Source organism: Prinia subflava, chromosome 6 (genome assembly GCF_021018805.1).
Source record: "Prinia subflava isolate CZ2003 ecotype Zambia chromosome 6, Cam_Psub_1.2, whole genome shotgun sequence".
In the NCBI taxonomy this organism is placed as follows: Eukaryota; Metazoa; Chordata; class Aves; order Passeriformes; family Cisticolidae; genus Prinia; species Prinia subflava.
The window spans coordinates 6,928,366-6,954,303 of NC_086252.1; the positions used below are offsets into that span (position 1 = coordinate 6,928,366).

A 25,938-nucleotide genomic window follows, 5' to 3' on the forward strand; every position below is an offset into this window, starting at 1 on the left:
GGCCGAGCGCAGCGCGCCCCCTGCCGGCCGCGGGGAGCCGCGCAGCCCCCACGCGTGTCCCCCTCCCGCGGCCACCCCTGTCCCCCCTTGTCCCCCCCTTGTCCCCCCCTTGTACCCCCCTGTCCCCTTGTGCCTCCCAGCACCGCCCCCCAGCGCTGTTCTGCCCCCTCTGACGCGCATTCCCCCCGCCCCCCTCTGGATTTGGGATTTTGGGGGATTTTGGGGGATTTTGGGGGGACATGCGGTCACCTGGTGGGACTCCCCCCCCCACCTCTCTCTCTCTCCCACCCCCCGTGCATTCGGAGGTAAAACGCGACGTTCTTCCCCACGCGAAAGATGCAGGGAGCACCAAATTTTAGGCTGGGTTGGTTCCAGGGAGCGGGATGGCTCAGCCAGGATGGGTTTTCCCCGAATCCCCATCAGTTCCCAACAAAACAAAGCGTGGAGTCAAACAGCCACCCAAGGGTCACCGAGATTTGGGATGGGGCATCCCCTGGGACGCACAAAATCTTGGGAACATGGGGCGGGATTGGCACGGCTCTTTCTCACTCCGTGGAGGGCGAGGGGAGTTGTGGAAGCAGCAGGTGGAAGCCGGCAGAGGGGAAGAATTCTTTATTCTTTTTCCTCTCCATTGCCGTCCTCCACGGGCAGCAGCTCTGGGAGCCGGGGATGCAATGTCCAGCCAAACACGGAAAATTAGTTATTTTATATTCTTATAGTAGTTATTTTTATTTTTATTTATACATATAGTTAATATTTTAATATATGATTAGTTATTTCTATATTAGTAATATATATACTTGAGATTATTTTTATCAGTTATTTTAATGTGTGTGTATATATACACACAATTATATATCATATATATATTTATATCTAAAAATATAATACATACAAATTTGTGGGATTTTTTTTTAAATAACTGACCAAACCCAAGTGAAATTCAGCACTGGAAGAATTTTGGGGAGCCCTGTGGCACGAGGACACCTGCTCTCCCTAGGGATGCTCCTGTGCACATCCTTTGGTTCAGCAGGAATTAACCTGGGAGCCTGAGGGAGTGGGAAAAAAACAAATCCTCGCTCCTCCTGGTCCCTTTGGCCAGGTCACTGTGAGAAATGAAAATCCAGACTCCACCATTTCCAGGGGTTTTCCAGCCCCTTCACGTGCCAGCCTGGGGACAGTGACAGGCTCAAGGGGTACAGGAGGGGCTGGGAGATACAGGGAGTTGTGTGAGTTGTGTCACCCTCCTGCATGGGATAACCACATCTTTCTTGGCTGCTCCTACATAAAAAAAAAAAAAAAAAAAAAAAAAAAAAAATTAGATCTGTTTTAAGGTCTATATTAATGCCGCTGGGCTTATCTCATTTTCCATGTTTGGCTGGACATTGCATCCCTGGCTCCCATGGAGCATGACAATGGAGAGGAAAAGGGATTCCTCCCCTCTGCCGGCTTCCACCTGCTGCTTCCACAACTCCCCTCGCCCTGCACGGGTGAGAAAGAGCCGTGCCAATCCTGCCCCGTGTTCCCAAGATTTTGTGCGTCCCAGGGGGATGCCCCATCCCAAATCTCGGTGACCCTTGGGTGGCTGTTTGACTCCACGCTTTGTTTTGTTGGGAATTGATGGGGATTCGGGGAAAACCCATCCTGGCTGAGATTGATACCCGGGGATTTGGTGCTCACCTGGGCTGGTTTGGGTTCCCTGCCCCGTCCTTCCCTTCGCACACCTGAGGAGCCCCCGCTGCTTTGCAGGGATCCTCCACAATGAGCATTATTCCTACCAGCTACTAATCATTTTATTACTCTTTATCATCTATTTAAAGCACAAGTAGAAGGGAAAAAAACCAAACCAAAACAAAAAGAAAATCTGTACAAATTCCCAGCTGAAAGCACGTTTTAGTCCTGCTGTAAATCCCTGGAAAGCCCCCTCCCATCATGGAAAGCAGCTCTCCCTGGCTCCCCTGGGATGCTCCATGGAAGGGCTGGATCTGGACCTGGATCTGCTCCCTCATTTCACGACTCCTTCGGGCTCCAGCAGCAGGAAATCCCGGAGAGCCTTGGGCAGGGGCAGCAAAGGGATGAGGGAATGGCATCTGCTCCCAAGGCGTGTCCGGAGGGCGGAGCGGCACAGGTGCTGCAGGCTCCGGGCGGTGCCCGCCAGCCCCAGCAGGGACTGGTAGAAAATCTGGTGCTGCTGCAAAGAGAGGGCAAGGCCAGCATCACCCACCCGGGCTCGGGCTCCTCCTGGCTCCCAAAGAAGCTGGAGGTGTTCGGGGATGAAGATCTCCAGGAAGGAGGGAAGAAGGCCAGGTGTGGCTGTGGGTGAGGGGTGCGGGCACTGACACGGGTAAAGGGTGGGTAGGAATTCTGGAATTCTCCTGTGGAAGCGCCTTGGGGAAAGCCAGTCTTTGGGAGGGTGCAGCAGCATCCCACAGAAAGCTGATGTGGAAGAGACCCTGTTCCTGAGACAGGGAAACCAAGCAGGATTGGGCCATGCAAGCCTTGGCCTTCCCTTAATTTGGGAAAAAAAAAAAAAAGAAAAAAAGAAAAGAAAAAAAGAAGTCCTTTTTCCCATTCCCCAGAACAAGCTGAGGGTTTTATTTGCATTCCAGCCATCCCTCACAGCCTGTGGGGCCAGGAGCCATCCCAAACCATTCCAGGCTGTACTTGTTGCATGTCCGAGGAGGAGCTTTCCAAACCAAACCAAGTGGTGTGGGCTCTTGCTGGGAAGCGCTCTGGCTCCAGGGTCACTTCCAGAGGCTGAGAGCGGATTTTATTGCAGGCTGGGGCAGGGATGTGGGGTCTGAGGATGGTGGAGCTGAGGGGATGCAAACCCAGAGGGATCAGATGGGTGGTGCTGCTCTAGGGAATGTTCCTTTTGTTTTTTCTCCATCCGAGTGAAGTCTGGGTGGGGGAAAAAAAATCCCTGTTCTGTGTGGAAAATAAACCCCTGTTCTGTGGGTAAAATAAACCCCTGCTCTGTGTGGAAAATCCCTCCTTGGGTCCCACCACCCCCGGCAAACCAGCAGGGCTGCCTCACCTGGAACACCTCCTCTGGCACGGCCCTGGCCCACTCCTGGGAGACCGGGATTTGGGAGTAGGAGTTGAAGAGGACTTCGATGACCTCCGGCACGGCGGCGCAGGATTGCAGCACCTGGCCAGGGACAGTGTGAGGGCTCAGAGAAGCAGGGCCAGAGGGGGACAACATCCCCTGCTGCAGCCAGGGTTTGTCCCACCCTGCCACACTCCAGGCTGGGATAGCCCCAGGTCGGGATCAGGCAGGTGTGGGGTTTCTCCTGGCGCGTTTTGGAGCTCTCGCTCCATCCGTGGGGCAGTGGGAAGTCCCGCCCTGCTGAGGCACTCCTGGCTCTGTATGCAGCCCTTGCTCCTTGTTTACATTTTTGGCTTGCGCCTGACGAGGCAGGACAGTATTTTCTTTATGGTTTGATGTAAAACCAACGGAACGCAGAGCCGTGAGGCAGCTCTGCTGAGCCTGTCTCTGATATTCCCTAGGCAGGGAAAAAAAATCCCTCTGAGCCACACTGGCTCCATCCCACCCTTCTGCTGGGCCTTTCTTTCCAGCACTCCCCAACCCCACAACTCCCTCTCCCTGCCCCAAGTTCTCCCACCCCTCCACCTTTCCATTTCCCAAAGCTCCCAACCAACCCCGGAGCGAGCGGCTCTCCGGTACCTTGACGAAGGCGGGGGGCCATATCCTCTGGGAGCCGTGGTTGAGCAGCAGCTGGACGGTGAGGTGGGGGTGCAGATCCCCGTGGGAGGCAGCTCCCCGCAGGGCCCACCCCAGCGGGGTCACCCCGTCGTAGTCGCCGGCGTTGGCGTCGGCGCCGCGCCGCAGCAGCAGCCGCGCCAGCCCGGCGTTGGCCGCGCCGCACGCCCGGTGCAAGGGGCTCCTCCAGCTCTCGTCCCGCGCGTCCACGTCGGCGCCGTGGGCGGCCAGCAGCTGGAAAAGCTCCAGGGAATCGTCTCCCGGGCCCGGGGGCTGCCCACAGAGGATGCCCAGGGCCGTCTCGCCGCGGGCGTTGCGGGCGTCGACGCGTGCCCGGCGCCGCAGGTAGAGGCGGGCGTGGTCGCAGAGACGGTGCCTGGCAGCCACGTGCAGCGCCGTGTCCCCTCCCGCCTCGCTGGGCAGGTCCACGGCAGCCCCGTGCCTCAGCAGGAGCCTGGCACACCTGCAGGAAAGGGGGTGAACCTCCAGGGTGGGTGCGCTGGGGCTGGGAGGGAGGATGGGGTGGAAGGTGGTGTGGGGTGAGGGGGGAGGTCATGCAGAAGTTGGCGTTGTGGCACTCGGGGATTTTGGGAGGGCTGGGCAGGGTGGCACTGTGCCCTGGTGCTCTCCACAGTGAGGGCAATGATGGTTTGGGCAACATCTCCCTCTGCCCTTTGGCCGGCATCATTTGTGGAAGGACTGTCCTCCAACCATCCTGACCATCCTTGTCTGCCCTTGAATACCTTGACCATTCTTGACCATCCTCCACCATCCTTGACCATCTTTGACTGTCTTTAACTATCATTGACCATTCTCGACCATCCTTGATCACCCTTGACCGTCTTCAACTATTCTTGACCATCCTCAACCATCCTCGACCAACTTAATCACCCTTGACCACCTCAAGTGTCCTTGACCATCCTCGACTGTCTTTAACTATCCTTGACCATCTTCAACTATCCCTGATCATCCTCAACCATCCTTGACCATCCTTGACTGTCCTGACATTCCCAGACCATCTTTGACCATTCCTGAGCACCTTGACGACCCTAAGCCCACCTGTTTGGGTATAAAAATGGATTTTCTTTCTCCCTTTGAGGGACCTCAACACCTGTGTTGTGCTCCTGCTCCACAGGATTGTGTTCGCATGGAATCACAGAAGATCCTGAGCTGGGAGGGGCCCACAAAGATCACAAAGTCCAAGGGGGGAGCACCAACCTTTAACCCACCCCTGCCTTTTTAATTTTCATCTAAAGCATTTTCTTTCAGCTCAGGTGTCACTGGAGCCTTGCCCGAGGTTCTGGGCTGACACAGAAGCAGCACGAGGGGGAGAGAATTCCCAGCCTGATCCTTCCAGCAGCAGGGATGGGGAAAAAGAGGAGCCTCAGGGAGGAAGGATAGCACCAGGGTGTTGCTTGTTTTCCCTGGCCCATGGGAATGCTAACCTATGTGGTGAAAATATAATTGATAAAATAATGAGATAACACCACTAATAATATGCCTGACTTTTTGTGGACCTGCCTCCCCAAGGACTTGATGGGAGGTGAGAGGATTTTCACTGTCCTTGGCAGTGCAGAATCTACAAACTCCTTCCTGGGCTGCTTTTCAAGCCTGTTTTGAGTTTGAAAACCCCAAACCCTGCAGGATCTTTTCCTGCAGCCTGGGTGGGTGTGATGCTCCCACAGGCGCCAGCCCTCACCAGAGGCACCCACCACAGATGCTCTGCTTGGGGTGTGGTTGTGTGAGGGTGGATTTAGGTGGGGTTGTGCCATTCCCAAAATCCTCAAGTCCTCACTTTCCAATTTCACTTTTTGCTCTAGGATGCTGAGTTCCCCTCTCAAGGAATGTTTTGTCTCCCTGAGGCTTTTTTGGGGCTTTCAGGCCGCTGTTGGAGGGGATCACTCAGATCACTCAGTCTCTTTTATTGGTCTTGTCCATCCTTGTCAGCAGGGAATTTGTAGCCCTAATTACAATTATTCTTTCTCCATATTAACTTAATCCTGATGTCACAGGTGGCTCTGGCACCCTAAAATAATGTGTTCAGAGCAAACCAAGGGATAGTTCTGCAGAGAAAAATGGGAGAAAAAAATATTGCTGACTTGGCTGCAAAAATGCAGCAGCCTAGCCCGTGAGGAAAATCCCCTTTTGTTCTGTTTGCCTTCTCTTTTTTGGGGGGTAGATCATGCTTACAGCATTCCCAGGCAAGGAGGCAGCTGTGCCCAGAGACCTTGGGCACAAACACTGCCCTGGTTTGGGCCAGAGTGCCCAGGCTGAAGATTTCCACCTGCACAGGCAGCACAGAGGGATTATTCCTCTGCCCTTAATTTCCAGGTAAAGAGTTGATCACCCAGCAAAGGCAGGAGCTGCATCCAGCCCAGCATCCTCGCTGTGCCCTGGGGATTTCCCCGAAATCCCTCACTGTGCCAAATTTTCCCCTTGAATTCTTGCAGAGATTTCAGTCCTGGGAGGTCAGCTCCTCTTGATCTCCTGCTAGACATCCCAAATATTCTCCTGTGGAAGCGCCATCCTCCCCAGAGGCTGCAGCCCTGGAGGGTTATTCTTGTTGGTTAGCAAGTTCCAAGGCTCGCCTGCTGGAAGAAACCCAAGCTGCTTTATTTTGAATTTCCCCCCTGGGTGCTCCTCCCTTGGCACAGAGGGAGCGTTGGCAAGGGGTCGAGAATAAGGGACAAGGCAGGAGCCTGGGAGGAGCATTCGCCTTCTGTTGGGATATCTGGGCACCAGCAGGTTCTGGGTAGATGCTCTTGTTAACCTTTAAAATCTCTGCTCATCAATTCACCGGCTCCAGCACTTCACCAGCGCTTCTGGCTTCCTGTATTTTCATTCACACCCTGGCTGTTGCCACCAGTCGGACTAAAATCCCAATAAATAAGGTTTGCCTTTTTAAAGGGCTCCTCTCCGCTTTTCTGGGAATACTGAAAGAGTATCCCGAATTCAGCTTTGCATTTATCTCAGCAGAAATTCGGTGGCAAAACACGGAAGTTTGTTTTCCATCCAGCCCGGTACATAATTTTGACTGATTTAAACCCCTTTACAGGCCATTCCCAACCCATTTGCAGGTGATGGGTGATGCCTCCTGCTTGGGCAGGTCACTTCTTAGGGTAAAGGAAATTTAGGGTGAGTGGTGCTAATGCTCCACCTTCGCCCTACCCTGGGCTCATGGATCAAATGGAATAAAATTATCTGGGATTTTTTTTTTTTTTTATTTCTTCACCCATCAGAGAGCCAGCGCAGGATGTGCCCATTGCCCTCCTTGTGCCAGGACGGCTCCCACCGGCTGGGATGAAAAACACCCAGGCTAGGAGAGAGGGATTTGCTGGGAATGGGATGCGGCGAACAACCAGCAGGAGGAGCAGGAGATTGGGGCAGCGGAGGCCGGAGGAAAACTCCCGTCCCCAAAACCCGCTCAGGCCCCGGTTCCTTAAGGAGAACCCTCCCGTTTGTTTTTCCCTGCCGCCCCGGGGCCGGAGGGGGTTTATGTGTGAAAGCGCTCGTTCGGTCACGCCTCAGGGAGCGGGGCCAGGCTTTGGGCTGTGCCCTGTGCCTGCTTTGGGCTTTATTTCCTGGCCAGCACCCACGAAGGAGCTGCCCTTCCCCAGCTCCAGATGAGTGTTGCATTTAGCGAGGCCGAACAGAGCCGAGGATGAGCTTTAGCACTAGATGATGCCAAATGCCGGCTTTAAAACCCCTGGGCTTGGTTTTCCTTGCTCATTCCCCAGGGCCGGGGCAGAGTGTCCGGGGTGATGCTGGAATGGCTGGAGGGTGCCTGGGCCGGCTCCACTGGGTCAGAACCCATCTCCTCAGCCTTTGGGAGCCTTGTGCTGACCACGGTGCCTCTTCAGGCACCGTCCCTCCTGCTCAGCTCCTGTTTGCTGCTCATTCCTCCCGCCCTGTCCCTGGCACTGCTCCCTATCCCACTGCTCCCTGCGTGGAGCCCCTTGGACGCTCCCTGAGCTCCTGCATTGACTCATCCCGGCTTTTATTCCCAGACCCTCAGCTCTGGGGGCTTGGGGGTGGTGGGTGACTGCTTCCAGCTCCCAGGGTGGAGGGAAGGCTTGGAGAAGGGAATTGCTCAGCCGAGTTGCAGGGCTGACATCATTTTGTGCCATCCCTTGGCTTCACAGAGCCCTGCTCCTCACATGTGAGGCGGGAGAAGGGGAAATTCCTCTCCAGGCAGGCTCTCCCCGCTCTCCAGGGAAGCCTGGGATGTTCAGGGAGATCTGAAGGAGGACTCTGCAGATGTTCAGCATCCCTTCCTCCCACGACGGGAGGCAGGAGCCGTGTCCTGCGTTCCCACCGCCCCACGCCTGCTCTCCCCTCCCCGCCGCCGCCGAGCCTCTTCCTCTCCCCCTCAATTATTTTTATTTTATATTTTTTTCGGGGTGCCAATAAAGGCAGGCGCCTTTAATCATCCCCAGCTTTAAGAGGGAAAAGGGAGAGCGCCAGGGAGAGAGTGCAGTGAATTTAGAGACTCATCTTACCCCACCATGTTAATTATCTCGGCTGTAAAAAAGAGGTCAAGGAGAGGAACTCTACTAAATAGGCCGACGTTGGCATGAACAGCTCCTAAAGTGAAGAAGGTAAGACTGAACTTTACTGGAACTTTTTTTTTCCCACCTCTTCAAAAAGCTCCTAGATTAAAGCTCTGATATCCTTTTTGTTGAAATCTCATGGATTCTGAAGCTCAAATGGCTGGAAGGAAGCCCAGATAATTTTTTTTTATCCCAGTCACTGAGAGGCTCAAAGGTTTTAAGTCCTGCCCCCATGGTGAATTGCCGAGTATATGGGAATACAGAAGAACCTGGCACATAGGTGTTCTGGCCATTGTTATCGAGAGGGAGAAAAATAAAATAGCTCTCTATGTAGGTCAATGACCTGCTCTTTGTTGTCACTAAAAAATTAAGGATGACCTAAAATCTACTACTCAACGAAAAAAATAATAAAATAAAAAAAAAGGAGGCGAGGTAAAGTAGTCTCCCCCTAATCAAAGAGGAAATGTTTGTGTTACCCAAAGCTTGACCTCCTCAGTCTCTAACTTTGGCAAAGTCTTTGCAATTGAAAACGCAGTGGTCGAAACCTCAAACCCTGTCTGAAATGTCTATTAATTTTTGATCTTTCAAGGGAGTCGGCTCAGTTATTGTAGAAGCCCCCGTAGCGCCGGGCGCCGTCGTTAAGGGGCTCTCAGCATTTCCATTATAAAGCCCCAATATTCCAGGGCTTACAACTCAGCTGTGGCCACCTTGGGGCTGTCTGATCCCCTTGGTGGCTGTGCTGGCTCACCTGCCATCCCCCTGCACCTTCCCAGGGAATGGAGCATGCAAATCAGGGAGAGCAGCTCCGTTTTTAACATATATAGTAAATCCTGCCTTTTTTTTTTTTTTTTTCCAAGCTCGGAAGCAAAACCAGGGCACCTGGACCTCTGTGGTCCAGGAGATCCTCTGCACGCCCTGGGTTGGTGTGGTCGCCCCATCCCTTCGGGGGGAGAAGCCTAAAATCAGGGAAGCACTGGGATTTTAGGATGGGGCTGGAGGATGAAGGTTAAGGTGTAAAGGGAGCTCAGGTGAAGGAATTAAATCCAGCCCTTGTTAACCACAGAGCTGCTTGGAGCATCCTCCCTCTCCCATCCAGCTCCTTCCAGCCCTCACGGCACCAAGGGTGTGTTGGATTCACCCCCAGATTTTTGGCTGAACCAGGAGTTGATTAATACTTGATTTTTGGATATCTTGCAGAGACTCTTATTAATAAGCAGGGGTCAAGTCTTTCCCTCTCTTCTCCAGAACACTCTCCCTGTGTTGTGGTCCATGAGATGTTGGAACCTTGCTTTCACCACCTCCTTCCAGTTCACCTTGCCTGCCTGGATGGGAGAGGATTTGAGCCAGGCTGGCTTTTCAGGGAAGCTGGCAGGTGATGGAATTCACTGTGGCCCTAAGAAGTTTCATCAGGGAAATATCAAGTGGCTGAGCTATTCATAAAAAGAAAAATCCTGATTCTGTGTTTCTAATGATCCAGGTACTTCAAGTCCTACAGAAATATATTTTTCTGTATTTTTCCATATTTTTCCAGGCAATTTTTGTGCTCATCTGTGTGATGCTGATGCAGGGTGAGATGTGGATGCACACGGATGAGCCTCACCCCTGACTACGATCCAAGGTGGATCCCTACATGGTTTGTGTGGGGTGAGGGGGTGAGAGCATTGCTGCAAATCCCACAGCCCCATCCTGGGGGAAGTGTGCTGGATCTGGGATGAGGGATGTGCTGATTTTAGGAGACGCAGTCAGGAGAGAGGGGAAAGGACAAGCTGAGGCTGGGTTGCTCCTGTCCATGGGAAGAAGACTTAGGCTGTGCAATGTGCCTGGCATGGAAATGTCCTTTTTTGTTTTTGTCTCTGCTGTGGCTGCTGGGAGATGTGGGAAGCCTTGCCGTGGATCATGGCATCTTTTTCTGCTCCCCACAGGCAAAACTCCCGGGCTCGGTGCACAGGGGATGCACGGTGAGGTGATCACGGAATCCCAGAACAGTTTGGGTTGGAAGGGACCTCAAAGCCAACCCCATCCCACCCTGTGCCCTGGGCAGGGACACTTCCCTCTGCCCCAGGGCGCTCCAAACCCCCATCCCCATCCCCGTGGTGGGATGCTCTCTTACCGCAGCGAGCCCCGCGAGGTGCAGAGGTGCAGCGGCGCCGCGCCCTCGTCGCTGCGCAGGTTGGGGTCGGCCCTGTACTCCAGCAGCAGCTCCAGGCAGAGGCTGTGGGCCCCCAGGCAGGCCAGGTGCAGGGGTCCCCGTCCCCCCGGGGCCAGGCTGGGCTCGGCCCCGCGGCGCAGGAGGTGGCGCAGGCACTCGGCGTGGCCGTGGCGGGCGGCGAGGCACAGGGGGGTGCTCAGCTCCCGCCGCTCCTCCAGCGCCCACAGCCCTGCGGGACACGGCTGGGGTCACCCCGGGGACACCCCTGCCCGCCCGCCTGGAGGCTGAACCAGCTCCAGGAACAGCTTTTCCCCTTTTCTCCAGAGGCTGGTGGCACTCGGTGGCTCTGAGGGGAACCAAAAGTCCCTTGGTGCGTGCTCAGCCAGGAGCAGGATTGCACCTGGAAGCCAAAGCCCTGCTGGCCACAGAGTAACCACAAGGCAGCTCCCAAATTCCCCAGGAAAGGAAAAGCTGTCCTTGCTGGGAGGGTGATGGAAGGCTCTGTGGGCCTGATATTTCTGGGTCTGACAGATTTTAGCCTGCCAGCAGCTGCCAACTTTTTTTTTCCCAAGGGAAAATTTCTCAAGAAAGCTTCTTCTCAAAACAATCTTGGTAACAACTATCCTTTCTCAAAACAATCTTTCTCCAGGTGGTATTTTGCTTTTCTAGTTCTCAAAAACCCCCCCAACATTTTAGCTGTTTCTCTAGTTTAACCAGTGGGATTAGAGAGGTGTCGTTCCTATTCACCAATCATGTTAAGTCTGTATGGGAACACCTTATAAAAGTAGTAAGAATTAGACAATAAAGCTTTTTCTATGCTCTTTGCTTTCTGAAATTTTTGGAGTCTCTCATCTTTTTTTTCATGCCCTACAACAACAGGGCTGGGCTTGGGATGTGCTGGGTTTGGGATGGGCCAGAGTGAGGAATTTTCTTTCCCAGCAGCTCCAGGGCCTCCTGGACCATCTCCCGAGCTTGGTGCTCCATCAGCACCTGGGACCATGGGGAGCATCACCCCAGGAGGCACCACATCCTGAGGGCATCTTATCCCTCCCAGAGAGGACTGGGAGGAATTTGGGCTGTGAGCCCTCCTGAAAGCATTCCCGAGCCACAGAGTGTCTAATCCCAACCTGAAAAACTCATGTGCATGCACAGATTTTACACTTCCACTGGGTTAGTAGGTGCAGAAGAGAAGAAAACATTAAAAGTGATGAATATTAATGACCAGAACTGTGAGCTAACCAGAAACCTTGGGAACACTTAAGGCACCTAAATCCTGTTTGGGGTTAGTAAATACCCATTTATTTCATTTTCCTGGCCTGGCCCTCAAAGGAAAAGTACCTGAGAGTCCGTAAGAGGCTTGGCTTTTCACCTGCCACTGCAGCTCGTTTTTACTGATCTCAAAGACCAGGTTGACATCTTGGTGGTACCGCTCAGTCAGGACCTGCAGGCTGCTCAGGTACCCCGTGACCAGGGCTGTGTAAAACCTGGCGATGGGAGCACGAGGCACTAAGGGACGCTCTGGATCCGATTTGGAGCAAATCCTCAGCTTTCCTGTCCCAGCTCCTGGTGGCTCGCTCATTCCACTGCTTCCTGGTGTGCAGGTCCTGGCTGTGGGCATGGCCAGGCTTTTATAGTTCATTGTTTCCATCCTCTTGGCTCGTTGTCTAATTATAATCCAGTCCAGGCTCTATTGTGGAGTATTTATAACTCCAGAGGGGTTGGAGCTCGATGGACATGGGGCACAATGAGGGTCAGCAGCACCTCCTGGATTAAACTGCTGGATTATTTGGAGGCTCCAACTTGGGACAGGGGTGTTCAGACGGGGAGGAAAATGGTGCCTAGTGTCTAGGAAACTAAAAAAAAAAAAAAAAAGAAATGTAGTCAACTGCTGTCTGTCCATCCCCAATAACCTTATTTGTGTTCTCTGAGCTCTGGGAGGTTTGGGGTTTTTTTCCTCCTCTCTTTTCTTTTTTTCATGAAGGTGCCTCATATGAGATTCCAATCTTGTGGTTGCTCTCTGGAAAAATCTGAGCTCCGTGTTACTGGCCCAGCCTGGAATGTTGGGATGTCCCTGCAGGGATGCGAAGGCCAGCGAGGCACAAATCCTCCTGGGGCTTTGGCAGGGGAAGCTGCTCTCCCAGACAGTGCCTTGTATAGGAAAGAGAAATCCACTGCATGCCAGCAGAGCTTTCCCTGTTCCCACTTCCCTGAGGCTCCTCTCCTCAAGGTCATCAGAGAAATCCATGGTGGGGCGAGAATAGAGGTTGGCATCCCGTGACTTGGAGGCTCTGGGTGAGAAAGCCTCCACCTCCCAGCCCTCCCCTCCACCTCTTTGGGGAATAAACTTGGTCAAAGCAGATTTTGGGATGTTAAACCAGAGCTGCACGGTTCCCTCTGTGTGGACTCAACCTGAGGCTGGGAGAGAATTTTGGGACCTTCCTGGGGATCCTGAGCATTCCTGGGCGAACACCCCTGAGCTGCCAGAGCCACCTGGGGCTCCTCTGTGTGTCCTCAGCATGGCTGTGGTAAAATTCTGGCCCTGGAGACTGCAGAAGAGCATGGAGCCCCCAAAACTCCACGGTGTGTCCATGCAGGGTGGGGTGTGCTGAGCTGAGGGGTTCTTGGTGAAGGACCCCCCATTAAGGCCCCTATTCATGGGAAGCAGCATTGGGAGCTAATTTGAGGCCATCCTAGGTGGTCTTCCCTGTTTTCTCCTGCTTTTCCCCTTTGTCTCAAGGCTGGAATTCCCATCTCTGTCTGTCCACAACCTCTCCCTTGGTTCGGAGCCTCCAAACCCCCTTATTTTCTTCTCTGCTTTCACCACTTGTTGCTGTTCTGCTCCACCCAGCCTTTCTGTGCCCATTCCCCCTCTGGAATTCACTGCACCGCCTCCTCCAAGCACTGCCCTGGCATGAAAAGCACCCTCGCTATCCCCTGGGCTCTTCCAGCCAGCACGGGAGGAGGTTTGGAGATCCCGGGAGCGGCACAGACAGGGATCATTTACCTCAGGAGCTCGTCCTGGGTCTCATTCCCAGAGCCCTGGCTTGCTTTTTGCTCTCCTCTCATTCCCAGAGCCCTGGCTTGCTTTTTGCTCTCCTCTCATTCCCAGAGCCCTGGCTTGCTTTTTGCTCTCCCCTCATTAGCAGCCCTGGGATGTTTCTGTGGTGATGTGGAGGAATCCTGCCTTCACACGCCCTTGCTCACGCCAAGGGATCACCTTCCCCAGGCAGGGATTACCTCCCTGGGTAAATTTAGCAGGGAGCCCAGACCTCGTGGGTCAGAGCTGGGCTAATTTCGCCAGTGGGGAGTGTGGGTGTGTGTCTGGCACGGAATTGCCCTTGAGAGTGTTGAAACACCCCGTGACCCTTCTCAATCCACATCTATTTGCATACGAACACGAGTCTGGGCCTGGATTAACTCGTGGCTGAGGGAGGGGGTTAAAAATAACCCGGGACAGCAGGAGCAGAGAGAAAAGGTCCCTTTGGCACAAAAACCCCGGAGTCTGAGCTCCTGCCAGCCAAGTCAAGCACTGTTCCCACCCAGGAGTGCAGAGCGATGTCGGGATCAGACAGTCCATCTCTGGGTTTGGATTTACTGCAGAGAGGAGCCAGGACAATGGTGCGACATCCTGGGCTTGGCCAGGAGCAGGGAAAGAACCCCCTGGTGCGGTTTTAGAAGGAAAATTGAGGGTGTTTCAACTGCTTGTGAAGCACTTGTTGCCTTCAGGCAGCGAGTTTGGGTGGTGGAGGAGACCCCACAAGCCTCTCCTCCTCTGCTGTTGTGCTGCAGGGCCTTGGTCATCACAGCTCTGTCATCCCTGAGGGTCTGATCCTGCAAGAATTAAGCCTGGGATCATCCTGCCATGTCCTTACTTCAGCAGGGATGCCCTGCACAGGCCAGAGTCCCAAAAAGGGGTGAGAGTGAGCACTTGTGGCCTCGCCCTCATCAATCTCCAGCGCGGGGGGAGCATCTTCACCTTCTCCCCGTGCCCGTGTTTGCAGAGCACACCTCATTGAACAAAACATTAAGCATTTCCCTTCCTCAGACGAAGTGTGCCTATTAATAACAGCTTAAATTGCCTGCTCCAGCTTCCCATTACCAGGAAAACTCATTCCTGGCACAGGCAGGAGCACAACACACAGCAGCAAGAGGGTTTAGAGAGAGCCTGAATCCAGGTTCAGCTGCCACGAGACTCAGTCCTCACTCTGGGGAGATCCCAGCCCTCCTGCTTCCAAAACCCCACGAGGCTGTGTTAAAGCATCCAGAGGTGCAGAGCTCCTGGCAGCACCACCCTGATTTGCAGCTGCCCTCTGGCAGCAGGGGATGGCACTGTTATCATTATCACTGCTCAAGCACGGTGCAGGAGCCCGCAGCTCTGCCTCCTCCAGAGCGGCTGATCCAAACCTTGCATCCCCTCCCAGCCCCCCCAAACAACTCAAACAGGGTCCCTGTGATGGCAGCGTCCCCCCACACCCCACGGCAGCGGGGCTGAGGGGTGGCAGTGCCACCACTGTCCCAAACCTACCTCGGCGCGATGCGAGGGCGGCTCCCGCGGGTGACGGTCACTCATCCCCCCGGATCACCAGCCCTGCCCGGGCAGAGGGAGCTGAGGGTTCAGTGCCCTCTCTGGGAGCCAGGTGCCACCTCACCAAGAGCCACCCTGTCCCCGGCACGTCCCCACGTTTATATTTGCAGCTCTTGGTGTGACAGCACTGCCCAGTTATGCGGCCGGGCCGGGCTGTGGGACGAGCCCTGCCAGCACACACGTCCCTGTCCCTGTCCCCGGGCCTGGGGAGGGGGTCAGGCCTTTACCCTCCCCTCAAACACTTCTGCAGATGCTGCTGCTGCTGCTGTCCTGGTGAAATATAAACTCATCCCGAGGCTGCATTGATTTTGTCCAGCTTTTATTGGAAATTGGATTATATTTAAGCATTTCCCTCTAACAGCTCTATATAATATGCAAAGGTCCTGTGCTACAGTTAGTTTATAGTGGCCCATCTTTGTCAGATGTAAATAATTCAATAAATGCCCCCCCCCCAACTCTTTCCAGTTATAACTGCACTATTTCCTTTTTCCCCCCTTTCCCCATCAATTATAGTAATTAAAAAAATAGCTCTTAGCTTAAGTAAAAATCCAAGGCTTCCCTTCTCCGCACCTCCCTGCTGAAGAGCTGCAGCTGTGTTAATTATCCCCTGGGAATTCAGTCCTGGGGCACATCCTCCTTCCAAGGTGAAGGGGAGCCCTCCCAGTTATTTAACCCCTGAGTTATGTGCTCATGGAATGTCCCCCTGTGTGCCAGGCTGGAAAAGCAGCTGGGGCTGAGCCTCCATCACGTGTCTTCCATACAGTCTCAGGCTCAGAGGCTCCTTGTGGGGTCCATAATGCAGGATTTCCTCCTGGGATGGGAGACACCGATCTGTGATTTGCCTCGTGTCACCATCACCACTCACAGACTGCCACCTAAAAAGGGTTTTATAAAGGATTACGAGGTGAGGATCCAGCCCTGGGCATGTCAGGACCCAGATTCCCATCCTTTTCCCCTAACTTGTGGAATCTGGAGCAGATTCACCCCATTCCCTGGCTGGAATCCCACCACTGTCATGGCTATGGGAGGTGGAAGCCGAGGGGCTGGGTGGCCACCACAAGCTCCAACAGGCCCCTGACTTGGTTTCGTGTCATCCCAAGCTGTTTTGCTCCTGAGCACAATTAGGTTTTGACACCTGAAAGCCCAGGTAGTTGTGGAAGTTATTTATGGACGGGAGGATGTGTTTCCCCAGCACACCCTACCTAGAAAGTTATGGAGATAATTGCTTCCCCTCTGGGGTGCAGAGGAACAAACCCAGCTCTCCCTGGCTGCCCACACCCATTCCTGGGGGATTGATTTATCCCTTGCCACTGGACACATCAGGCTCGGCCTGTCAGTGTTAATTAGTGAGGCCTTGGCCCGGTTCATCACGGCCCCACCTCTCCTGGGAGCAGCTGCACTCTCAGGAGGGCAGCACCTGGTTTGTGCCGGGCTCTGCCCCATCCCCTCCTCCCCATCACCCGTGGGGTTTGGGCTGCAAATCGCGGATTGTTGTGTGCCGGGAGGGGCAGCCGGAGCTGGGATGCCCTGCCAGGGCAGGGTCCTGTCAGTACAGTGTCCCCTGTGCCACCCCCTGCCCTCCCCGGGCTCTGGGTACGGAGGAGTGAGGGGACCAGGGCTTTGTGGTGTCCCCAGTGCGGTGTCACCAGCAGGGCAGCGACGTCCCAGCACTGAGGGATTTGAGGGAGCAGGGGTGGTTTGTGAACAGAAAATGGAGTGGTGGCTCGGGCAGGACCCTGCTTTAGGGTCCTGGGTGGGTCAAAAATGGCCCTGTGAGGAACCGGCAGGTTTTGGGACCATGTGGATCCAGCAGTGACCCTGAACCCACCCTGATGGAGAGGAGGGGCTGCTCCCCACGGGGGTGATGTGGGGGCCACCACAACAGGCTTCCATCGGGCTTGGGATCTACACCAAACACCCCTTTTAGCATTTCTCCCTGCCCAGCACCCCCTCCCCGCCTGGGAGCGGAGTGGTGGCATTTGGGATGGAGCTGTGTGAATAATTAGAGTAATTATGGGTGTAACTTCCCAAACTTTGTGCTGAGTGGTGCTAATGGCTCGTCTGCACGATTCCCATCTCCTGCTAATCTCCCAGCCCTTTCACTGCTCCAGTTATTCCTAAAGAGAGGACAGGATTACACCAGGCCTTAACCTCTCCTCAAGCTTCCACTGGAGCTTAGAGCCCACCATGCCCAGTTCAGTGTCATTAGTTGGTAATTTCCCTAGCTGTCCAAACAGTATTTCTTGGTGATTTTTTTCCTCATTTCAACCCATTCTCCTTCCCCTCTGGTTTTTTTTTTTTTAATTTTTAAATTTTTTTTTTTTTTTATTTCTGGAGTTTGAGCTTGAGTTGTTTTTACTCAGAAAGCCCAAAATCCCCCTCCGTTGGTGGGCAGGCACGGTGGCATGTCCTTGCTCCAGAGAATCCCACAATTATGCTGTGCCTGGGGTGGGAACGTGTCCTTGCCACCCCAGGAGCTTCCCTTGCTGAGAGGGCAGCAGTGGTTTGGGTTTCCCATTTGAACGTGATCCACTTTTTATCCAAGGATAAAAGCCTTGGACGCAGATTTCCCTGGATTTTGTTCGTTGGCTGAAGGGTTTGGGGTGGCTTCAGGAGGGGAAAGCAGCACTGGAAATCCTTTTCCTGCCTGCCAAGCACAGACCAGCTGTACCCCTGCAGAGGCTGTGGCCCTCCCAGGACAAGGAGGTGACTTCCCGGAGTTTGTTTTTCCATTTTGCTGGGACCTGACTCTCTTCTCCAGGCTCTCCTTGGTCCAGTTCAATGTTTGCTGTTGCTTGTTTTGTGCTCTGGTGCTGCCATGGGTCCCTTCCCCCCTTCCCATGTTTCCATTAATCCTGGCTGGGAAAACTGAAGCAAGGTAAATCCTAAAGTGAGGAAACTGGAAAAGGCCATCAGGAAATGCTGGTCTGCAGCTGCTTCCTGGGAAGGGAACAGCTTTATTTTGGGCCTCTCTCCCCCTTTGCTTCTGTGTGCATTTAGTTGTGTTGGTAATGATGATTCTCTTGCTAATTTGAGCAACTTGAAGCATCAAGTTGTCAGGAGAGGAGAATCCAACCTGTAGGAAGCCGCGTGGTTTTGTTTGGAGATGCTCAGAGGAGATTAGGGATGGGACAAGTAATTTTCCAAAGGCTTGGGAAGAGTTGGAAAGGATGTGGAGGTGGCATTTCCATCCTTGGCTTTGAGGCTGCCGGGCAGGGGGGTGCAGAGCCTGGCAGTGCCCTGCCCCAGGGTGGCACCTGCTTTGGGCTGGGATGTGGTTCTCTCCACGCTGGCACATCCCCCGGGGTTTCCCTGCTGTGCCAAGAACAGGGATCTCAGCCCAGAGGGCTGTAACAGCCCCACAGGCACTGTCCAAACCCTAACAAGAGCCCCAAATGGTCTGGGGATTTTATGTGTCTTGTTATCTTAGGTGTAGGGGTTTTTAATTTTTTTTTTTATTTGAAATCCCAGCACGAAATAATCCTCTTTTTCTGGTCGGAATAGAAATGGCTTGATGCCACGAGGCGAAAAAAAAAAAAACCCAAAAAATAAAAGGCAGCTCTACGCAGTGCTGCGCTGATTTGCAAGGCTAGTGAGAGACTACAGAAGGCGTTTTCAAATAGACTCCGATATTTTCAGTGCTTGAAGAGGGCCCGACTACATGACACCTTTTTTGAAGCCCTGATTTACAATGGCCCCAGGCTGAGTGCATTATAATTTGCTGCGAGAAGTTCCAAAGTCGCAGTACTTTCAATAATGAGGAGAGAAACCCTAATACGAGAAGACTTTTCCCTTTCTCTCTCTCTTTTTTTTTTCTTTTTTTCTTTTTTTCTTTTTTTTTTTGGCATTGTGTTTAATGAAAAGCTAAAAATGTGCTAATTTGTAAGTCCTGTTGTGGTAGTGGCATCGGAGGCTTTTGAAATGCGTTACTGACTTGGGGAGTATTAAGGAAAAATGACATTTTGCTACTAGCAGAAAAGTCAATTATAATGTTTCCACACTTTAGAAAATTGCTGATGCAGGATGGGAGTTAATAGAACAGTCAGCTCCACTTTGTGTTACCGGATTTGGGGGGTTTTGCTGAAAAACGTTGGCTTGTTTTTTAATTCTGACGGCAGCTTCAGCAGCGGGCTGCCGCAGGTGCTGTGTGCCTGGGACCTGTCTCAGGCAGGGTGTGAGGTGCTCCCCTGGGTTGTCCCCACCTGGAGCTGTCCCTGTGCCAGCCTGGCACGCTGCAGACTGCACAGGAGCAGGGAAAATCAGCATCAGTGAAGGCTCAGTGTTTTGCAGTCACTTTGATCCCTCCCTGGTGGTGCAGGAGCACTGAGCCTGCTGCACTCTGTGAGTGCCCTGTTCACTTATTTAAAAAAGGGACTCATTCACTTTTAAAAAACATTTAAAGCCAGAAACAGGAGGAAAGAGCTGGCCTCCCCCACTGTGCTCGGGGTGGAGTCTTCTCCCCCCATCTGCTGGAGAAGAAGAAGGACGAAAACTTTTTGTGAGCTCTTGGGAAAGAGAGTGGGAGCTCTGGGAGATTCAGTGTGGCTGCCAGAGAGTTTTAGTGCTGCTGGTAAAAACCCCAGTGCTGGAGCAGTCGGCTTTCAGGCGGGCAGGGGCAGTCCCAGTGATCCCATCTCTGGACTGGTGCAGGTGAGCAGGCAGAACAGCTCGTGCTCATCTGTTTCCAATTCATCCCCTTCCACTGTCCCAGGGTGCTCCAAGCCCCGTCCAACCTGTCCTGGAACATTTCCAGGGATGGGGCAGCCACAGCTTCTTTGGGAATTCCATTCCAGGGCCTCCCAACACTCACAGGAAACAATTCTTTCCCAATATCCCATCTAACCCTGCCCTCTGGCAGTGGGAAGCCCTTCCCTGTGTCCTGTCCTACTCCAAACGTGGCCTTGGGGGCTGCATTTAAAGCACATTAAAATCCACAGGGCAGGGAAATGCCAAGACTTTATTTCTTCTGCTCCCCCTTCCAAGTGTTCCAGAGAGGGGTTCCTGTTTGGTGTGGTTAAAATTGGAGGATGGAGGAGTGAGCATGAAGACTTTCACAAAAAAGTCATGTCATATGTAGTTCTCCTGGGTTTGCAGGAAGCAATTAAGCCAATTAATTTATTGGTAAATTATCTGATGATGAAGTACAAAATAACTGCAATGAAATGCTGACATTCACATTAATACCAAATTAGTTACTGTATTATGACTGTTCTTACAATGAATGCCCAGTAATTTAATAGTAATGGGACATTTAAATAATTTAGCTGATAATTCTCTAGATCACTTACATATATAAATGAGCATGACAGCTTCTTCTCTCAACTTTGCTGGTGCTGCTGCTGGATTGCCTGCCACCTCCACAGCAGCAGGCAGAGCAGCCTGGCCCCTCTCTGCTGTCGCTCAAAGCTCAGCTTTGGCTGGCTGGAGGAGGCAGGATTTTCCTCCTCCATCAGACTGTGGGAATGCTGTGGCTGGAAAGCAGAGTGCAGTTGTGCCGGGCTTAGCAAAGCCACAACCTTCTTACCTCTTCCCATGAAAGATCTCAGGGTGAGATGTTGGAGGAGCATTTCTAGAGGTGTTCCTGCCAGAGCCTCCCAGTGGGAAGGATGTTGGGGATCCAGCCAGGGCCACTGCATTGAATAATTCAGCCACAGACACTGAAATTACTCTGTGTGTTGGCTCTGTTTGATGCAGCTGCTTCACTCATTTTTCACATAGCTGCACTCTCTGTGATAATACTTATAAACAGCATCAAAATTGCTTCTTGTTCTTCCCTCCCTGTCCTCTCCTCTGGGGAGAGCAGGGGCTTGGCAGCCCCACAGGGCAGAGGTTTTCTCCTTTATGGGATGGTTTGGGTTGAAGGGACCCTAAATCTCATCCAGATCCACCCTGTGCCACGGGCAGGGACAGCTGCCAGTATCCCACGTTGCTCCCAGCCCTGTCCAACCTGGCCTGGGACACTTCACCACCACTTGGTCACCTCCTGCACCCACAGAACTGTTTGTAGTTAAACCAGTCGTGGCTTCTAGATCCTCACAGAAAGAAATAAATGCAAGCAGCCACCAGTGCAAGCTACACCTAAAGGATGAATTCCCTGCTGTTTTCCCCCCATGAACTGGTGAATATTGGGGCAAACCTGCAGGTCTGTGGAAGTCCAGCATCCTCCCTGCGTGGGGTCGGCGTTGTGCCCCGGAGATGGATGTTGCCAGTCAGCTGCTTTTACTTTGCTGTTGAGATTGCAGTGGAGCTGCTGAAATATGAGTTAATGGGCTTGCTTACATCCTCCCCAAATGTGGTCCTTTCATCACATCACGCCGTGCTGTCAGACCCAGCGTGGAGAGGAGGGTTCTGCTGTCGGCAAGATTGAGGGCAGAATTATCCAAATTAGTTTCCTCGCGGATGAGAGCAGAGATGAGGGGATTTTAAACACGAGCCCTGGCACCTCTTTGGAGAGCCTGGCTTTTGTCCTCAAGGATGAAGTTCAAAGTACCTTATTTGATAAAACTGGGGCGTGCTGCTGAGTTTGGGGAGCCTGCAGCCTGCTCCAAAGAATAAAGGACGGAAAGCTAACGTTTGTAGCTGCACTGTTGCAATGGCTTGAACCCAGGGGCTGGCAGCTCCTGAGGTCTCTTGTGTGGGTCGTGTGGAGATTCCAGCAGCTGGATTACTGCTGGGAGAGCTGGGGGAAGAGCTGGTGTCCATCAGAAACGTCCTGAGGGGTTTCACAGGGGAAATGTAACAAGAATTTCCTCTCTTAATGCTTGGATCTCTGGTAGGGCTGGAAGGTGCAGCCTCGAGCTTGGAAGGGTGAAATCATGGGGAGCCCTGTACCAGACAGTAAAATACAGCTAGAAACAACCACCAAAATCCCCAAATTTGGGTTGCTCTATCCTATGTGCTGGGATAGCCTACAGGGAGAAAATTCCCTTTATTAACCAGACCCATCCAGTTCCCTCCACCGTGCACAGTGATACAACTGCTGGAATAATTTTCTGTGCAGTTGGGTACACCCAGGAACCCTCCCAGGCCTTTTTTCTCAGGCATTCCTGTTCCCAGAAATGCCTTTTTCCATTTGGTTTCCTCTTAGGAGCAGGAGGGGCTCAATACCACCCCCTTCCAGCAGTGCTGCCCAATGTGTACCTCCCAAGCTGTTGATACAGGCACAGAGAGGTCTCCAGCTCCCTGGGGATGGTGGGATGTGTATTTTGTGTATTTCCAGTCACCTCTTGTCAAGTCCACACAGGAATTCTGTGATCAGAGGGAAAAACTGGTGTTTGTGGCTCTTACTTATAGAAGACCCTGGTGAATATGATCCTGTGCCTGACATGAAGGAGGTGCTGGCTCCAGCAGTGTCCTGTAGCATGTCCCAAAGCTTTAGAGTGCTCTAAGCACTCCCTATAAATCCTTTGCACTCAAAATTGCTGATTTGTCACTAAATAAGGTGCATTAAGCAACAAACACATTGCTGTTTGTGCAAAGAAGCTATTTAGATGTTATTTTCTATGGCAAAATAAGTTAAAAACAGATTTTGGTGGACACCCACCCAAAAGTATCACCTGGCTGCTTGACTTTTTTTTGCTGACACCCACATGCATGGATTTGTCCATGCTAAGGCCTCAGAAGGTGCAAGTGCTGTTCCTCCTGCAGCTGTGTAAATATTCAGCTTGTGGTGGATTGCATCCATAGGAAGTGCCTCCTAATCCATCCCAATTAAAAAGCAGTCTTTGTAGCTGTAATGGTTTTATTGAGGACTGTAACATTTCAGACCCACAGACATATAAAGCAGTTAGTTTTATAAAGCATATAGGATATTAAAGTAATGAAAGACATTAAAGTGACATCAATTTTTAAGGAGAGTTACTTGCCGAAATAAATGAGTATGGCCTAAAAGTTGATGGCATGTTACAGGCCTGAGTAATGAACCCTTCTGCCCCCTAAAATCTCTTAGAATAAATAATGCTTGAGCAAGCCAGTGGTCATTAACTCTTTATCCTCTGAGAGCTACATGCTACAGCTCGTCTAATTTTTTTTTTTTAACTTTGAAAAATTCCTTCAGGGAGGAATTCCCTTCCCTGGAATACCTATAACTTGAGGAGCATTAATCTGCCGTGCCTTCCCAGCGAGGTAGTGTTGTGACTGAATAGGGCCAGGTGAAAAATCCTTGAGGAAGTTACTTTTTTCCTTTTCCTTTCTTTTCTTTTCCTTGCTTTCCTTTTCCTTTTTCTTTTGCTGCCTGTGCTGCGCTCCACGCTTTCCCCAGCGGGGTCTTGGCATACCAGGCCTAGAGAATCAAAAAGCATTTGTATGTTTTAATAAAATTTAAAAAAATATTAAAAAAACAGGGCAAGACAGACCACTTAAACATTTTACTACTATAATGGAGCATTCTTTAAAAAAATCCCAAACCTCTTAAAATCCAGGCTGGCTGGTGGAGAAGCCAAAATGAAACCTTCAGCTCTCTTGAGAACATTATTATTACCAAGAAGTGCAGCAATTGATCGAGCTGAGTCTCATTAACAGCAATACTTAGCTGGGCCATTTGTGTTGCTATAGTTATGGAAATGTTAAATTCCACGATCAACCCTATTTCCAGAGAATATAGCTCTTGTCAGAGCTCCCTCTGCTCCAGACTTGGCAACAGACAAATCATCTCCTTCTCGTGCCTCTGCAAATCGATCCAGACAGCTTTGATTTCGATGAGGGAGCTTAGGAAGCAAAACAAACCCCGAACATTAAGAACCTGTTTATTGCTTTCAGATGCCTGTTCACAGGCCTGTGACTTGTAAATGATTCTGGTGGAGTTGCTCTGCAGACTTGCCCGGCTCCCGGGCTGTGATGGCAGGGAGGCAGCTCTAAGCTGTGTGAGAATAATGTGAAGTGAAGGGGAGGCTTTAAAGTCAGCACTGGGTAGGAATGACTCCTTCTCTGGATGTACAAGGACCTTTCTCAACAAAGTCCTGCCTAAACCAGAGATTCAGATTCTGCCAGGCATTGACCATGAGTGATAAAATGCCTTCATTCTTGACCATGGGCTGCTATTCAATGCCACATCTCTGCTCATGTCATCTCCAACCTCCCTCTCAACATGGCATCCTGCAAAGTCTGCCCTTTCCAGCTGGTCCATCCCAAATCCTGCTTCCAGCCTGAGCCTGTTAAGGCACCCCTGGAGAATTTGCCTTGTCCAGCTGCCCAGTGTGTGTTACAGGAAGAGAAGCTGGCAGAAGAGGTATTGGAAGGGTTAGGGAAGGAAAACTCAACATCTTCCTCTCCTGACCCCAGATGCTCCTTCTTGGTGTCATCTTTTCATGAGCTTCTTCTGGGCCTCAGGAAGGGCTGAAGATGAGAGGCACCCTGCAGATAAATACTGTCAGCAGGTGGCTGACAGGGGTCAAACGTCCAGCTGGCTGCTGGACACTGCAACTCTGCTTTAACTATCTGAATTAGCTGAGCACCTCTCCTCCAAAAACCCTGTCCCCAGCTGATAAAAACATCTCCAGCCTCCTGCGTGCCCACATCCAGGCAGGGCATGGATGGTGCTGGGCAGGAACCCCATGGCTCTCAGTGAATTTTGCTGCCTTAGTCCCCGGCCAAACTATTCCTGGTTTTGGGAGAACAACAGAGCTGGGATGTGTTGCTGTTTCTGGCTCTTCCCATGAGAGGGATGAAGTGGCGACCGTGAATTTGGGCTCCAGCAGGAATTGCCTTTCCCTGCAACAGTAGCAAAGGGAAGCCAGGAGAACCCAGTGATGTCTCTGGCCCTGGATGAGGCTCCATCAGGCCACAGAGATTTTATTTCCCCCCCGGTTTTGTGTCCCCTCCAGACCTTAAGTGGGAGGTGGAGAGAGTAGGGAAACTTCACCAAGAGCTTTCTGGGAGCTTGGTGGGGTGGAAAGAGCTGTTTGGTGGGGTGATCATCTCCCTGCCAGCTCTGGGTCACTGGAAAAGGACTTGGAGGCATTTGGCAGGAGAAGCCAAGAGACCTGGGGTATTTCTTTCTGTTGTCTTCCCAATCCTTTGTGCAGATATTTCAGTGCACAACAGTAACCCTTTGCCTCTTTAACTGGTGTAACTGTTCCATGAGATGAATGAAGTCAGCTCCTCAGACACAGCTAAAATAAAAGTCCATTTATCACCAGTATCTGAACTGGGGATGGAAGTTACTGGCAGCAGTGACTGATCAGAATTAAAACATTTGATTTTTGGAGAAATGATGTCCACAGGCTTCAGAATGGGTTTTCTTAGGTGTTTCTGTGGCTGCCACGTCCCTGGAAATTGTTCAAGGCCAGGTTGGATGGGGTTTGGAGCAACCTGGTCTAGTGGAAGGTGTCTACGCCCATGGAACAAGGTGAGATTTAAGGCCCCTTCCAACCCAAACCATTCCATGACTTTGGTTCAGTCACTACCAGGCAGATGTGGTGTGGTTAGCTGGCTTTGCTTCTCCAGAAATCCTTTCTGTGTAAGGGTTTGTATCAACCACCCTGGTGCACTAATGTGTAATTTCAGAAAATGTGGATGTGTAATTGGGACAGAAATTTGAGTAAATGGAAGGGAGAAATCACACTGTCACAAATTTTGCATTATTTATATTCATTTTGGAACACTGGCAGAATATAAATGTCAGACTGGGAGATTCATGCTTTCGGGAAAGAAAAATCAAAGATTCATCACAAGGCTAATCCGCAGTGTTTTAGCTGCCCCACTTCCACAAGGGACAAAGCACAGCAAGGGGAAAGGTCCAGAGATGGCAGTGATTGGAAGCTTGGGAAGAGGGGCTTCTGTGTGAGGAGAGATGGGCATTACTGGAGTTAATTAATGCACAAAGCTATTTTGACAATCCTGTGCCATATCACAGGTACTGAAGCAAGGCTCCATGACATTTAAGGGAAACAAAATTCCAACAGATAAGAGGAAATACTTTCTTAAGGGCTGT

The 25,938-nt window shown here is 51.9% G+C and overlaps 2 protein-coding genes across 4 annotated transcripts in view; both read right to left on the bottom strand.

Moving 5' to 3' along the window:
- Positions 1–931: 931 nt before the first annotated feature.
- ASB18 (ankyrin repeat and SOCS box containing 18) lies at positions 932–12,391 on the bottom strand. The gene is made up of 5 exons (XM_063399791.1): positions 11,762–12,391; positions 10,385–10,652; positions 3,689–4,187; positions 3,038–3,151; positions 932–2,191 (listed from the first exon to the last, which is right to left on the bottom strand). Exons 1-5 carry the CDS (start codon positions 12,069–12,071, stop codon positions 2,006–2,008), a joined length of 1,377 nt encoding a protein of 458 aa, XP_063255861.1. The 5' UTR covers positions 12,072–12,391; the 3' UTR covers positions 932–2,005.
- Positions 12,392–22,731: 10,340 nt separating this feature from the next.
- IQCA1 (IQ motif containing with AAA domain 1) overlaps positions 22,732–25,938 on the bottom strand; it is a 97,508-nt gene continuing 94,301 nt past the window's right edge. For all 3 annotated transcript variants that reach the window (XM_063400017.1, XM_063400018.1, XM_063400019.1), the window contains one exon: positions 22,732–23,289. In XM_063400017.1, coding sequence (XP_063256087.1) covers positions 23,179–23,289 — 111 coding nt within the window. In that variant the 3' untranslated portion in view covers positions 22,732–23,178. The remainder of the gene's footprint in view (positions 23,290–25,938) is intronic.

Bases quoted from the DNA above. Each gene is read 5' to 3' on its own strand.
- ASB18 (XM_063399791.1), bottom strand. From the start codon at position 12,071: ATGGAAACAATGAACTATAAAAGCCTGGCCATGCCCACAGCCAGGACC. The intron at 3,152-3,688 runs GTACCGGAGAGC...GTCCCTGGCCAG, and splicing joins GGCCCCCCGCCTTCGTCAAG to GTGCTGCAATCCTGCGCCGC. The intron at 2,192-3,037 runs GTGAGGCAGCCC...CTCTCTTTGCAG, and splicing joins TGCCAGAGGAGGTGTTCCAG to CAGCACCAGATTTTCTACCA.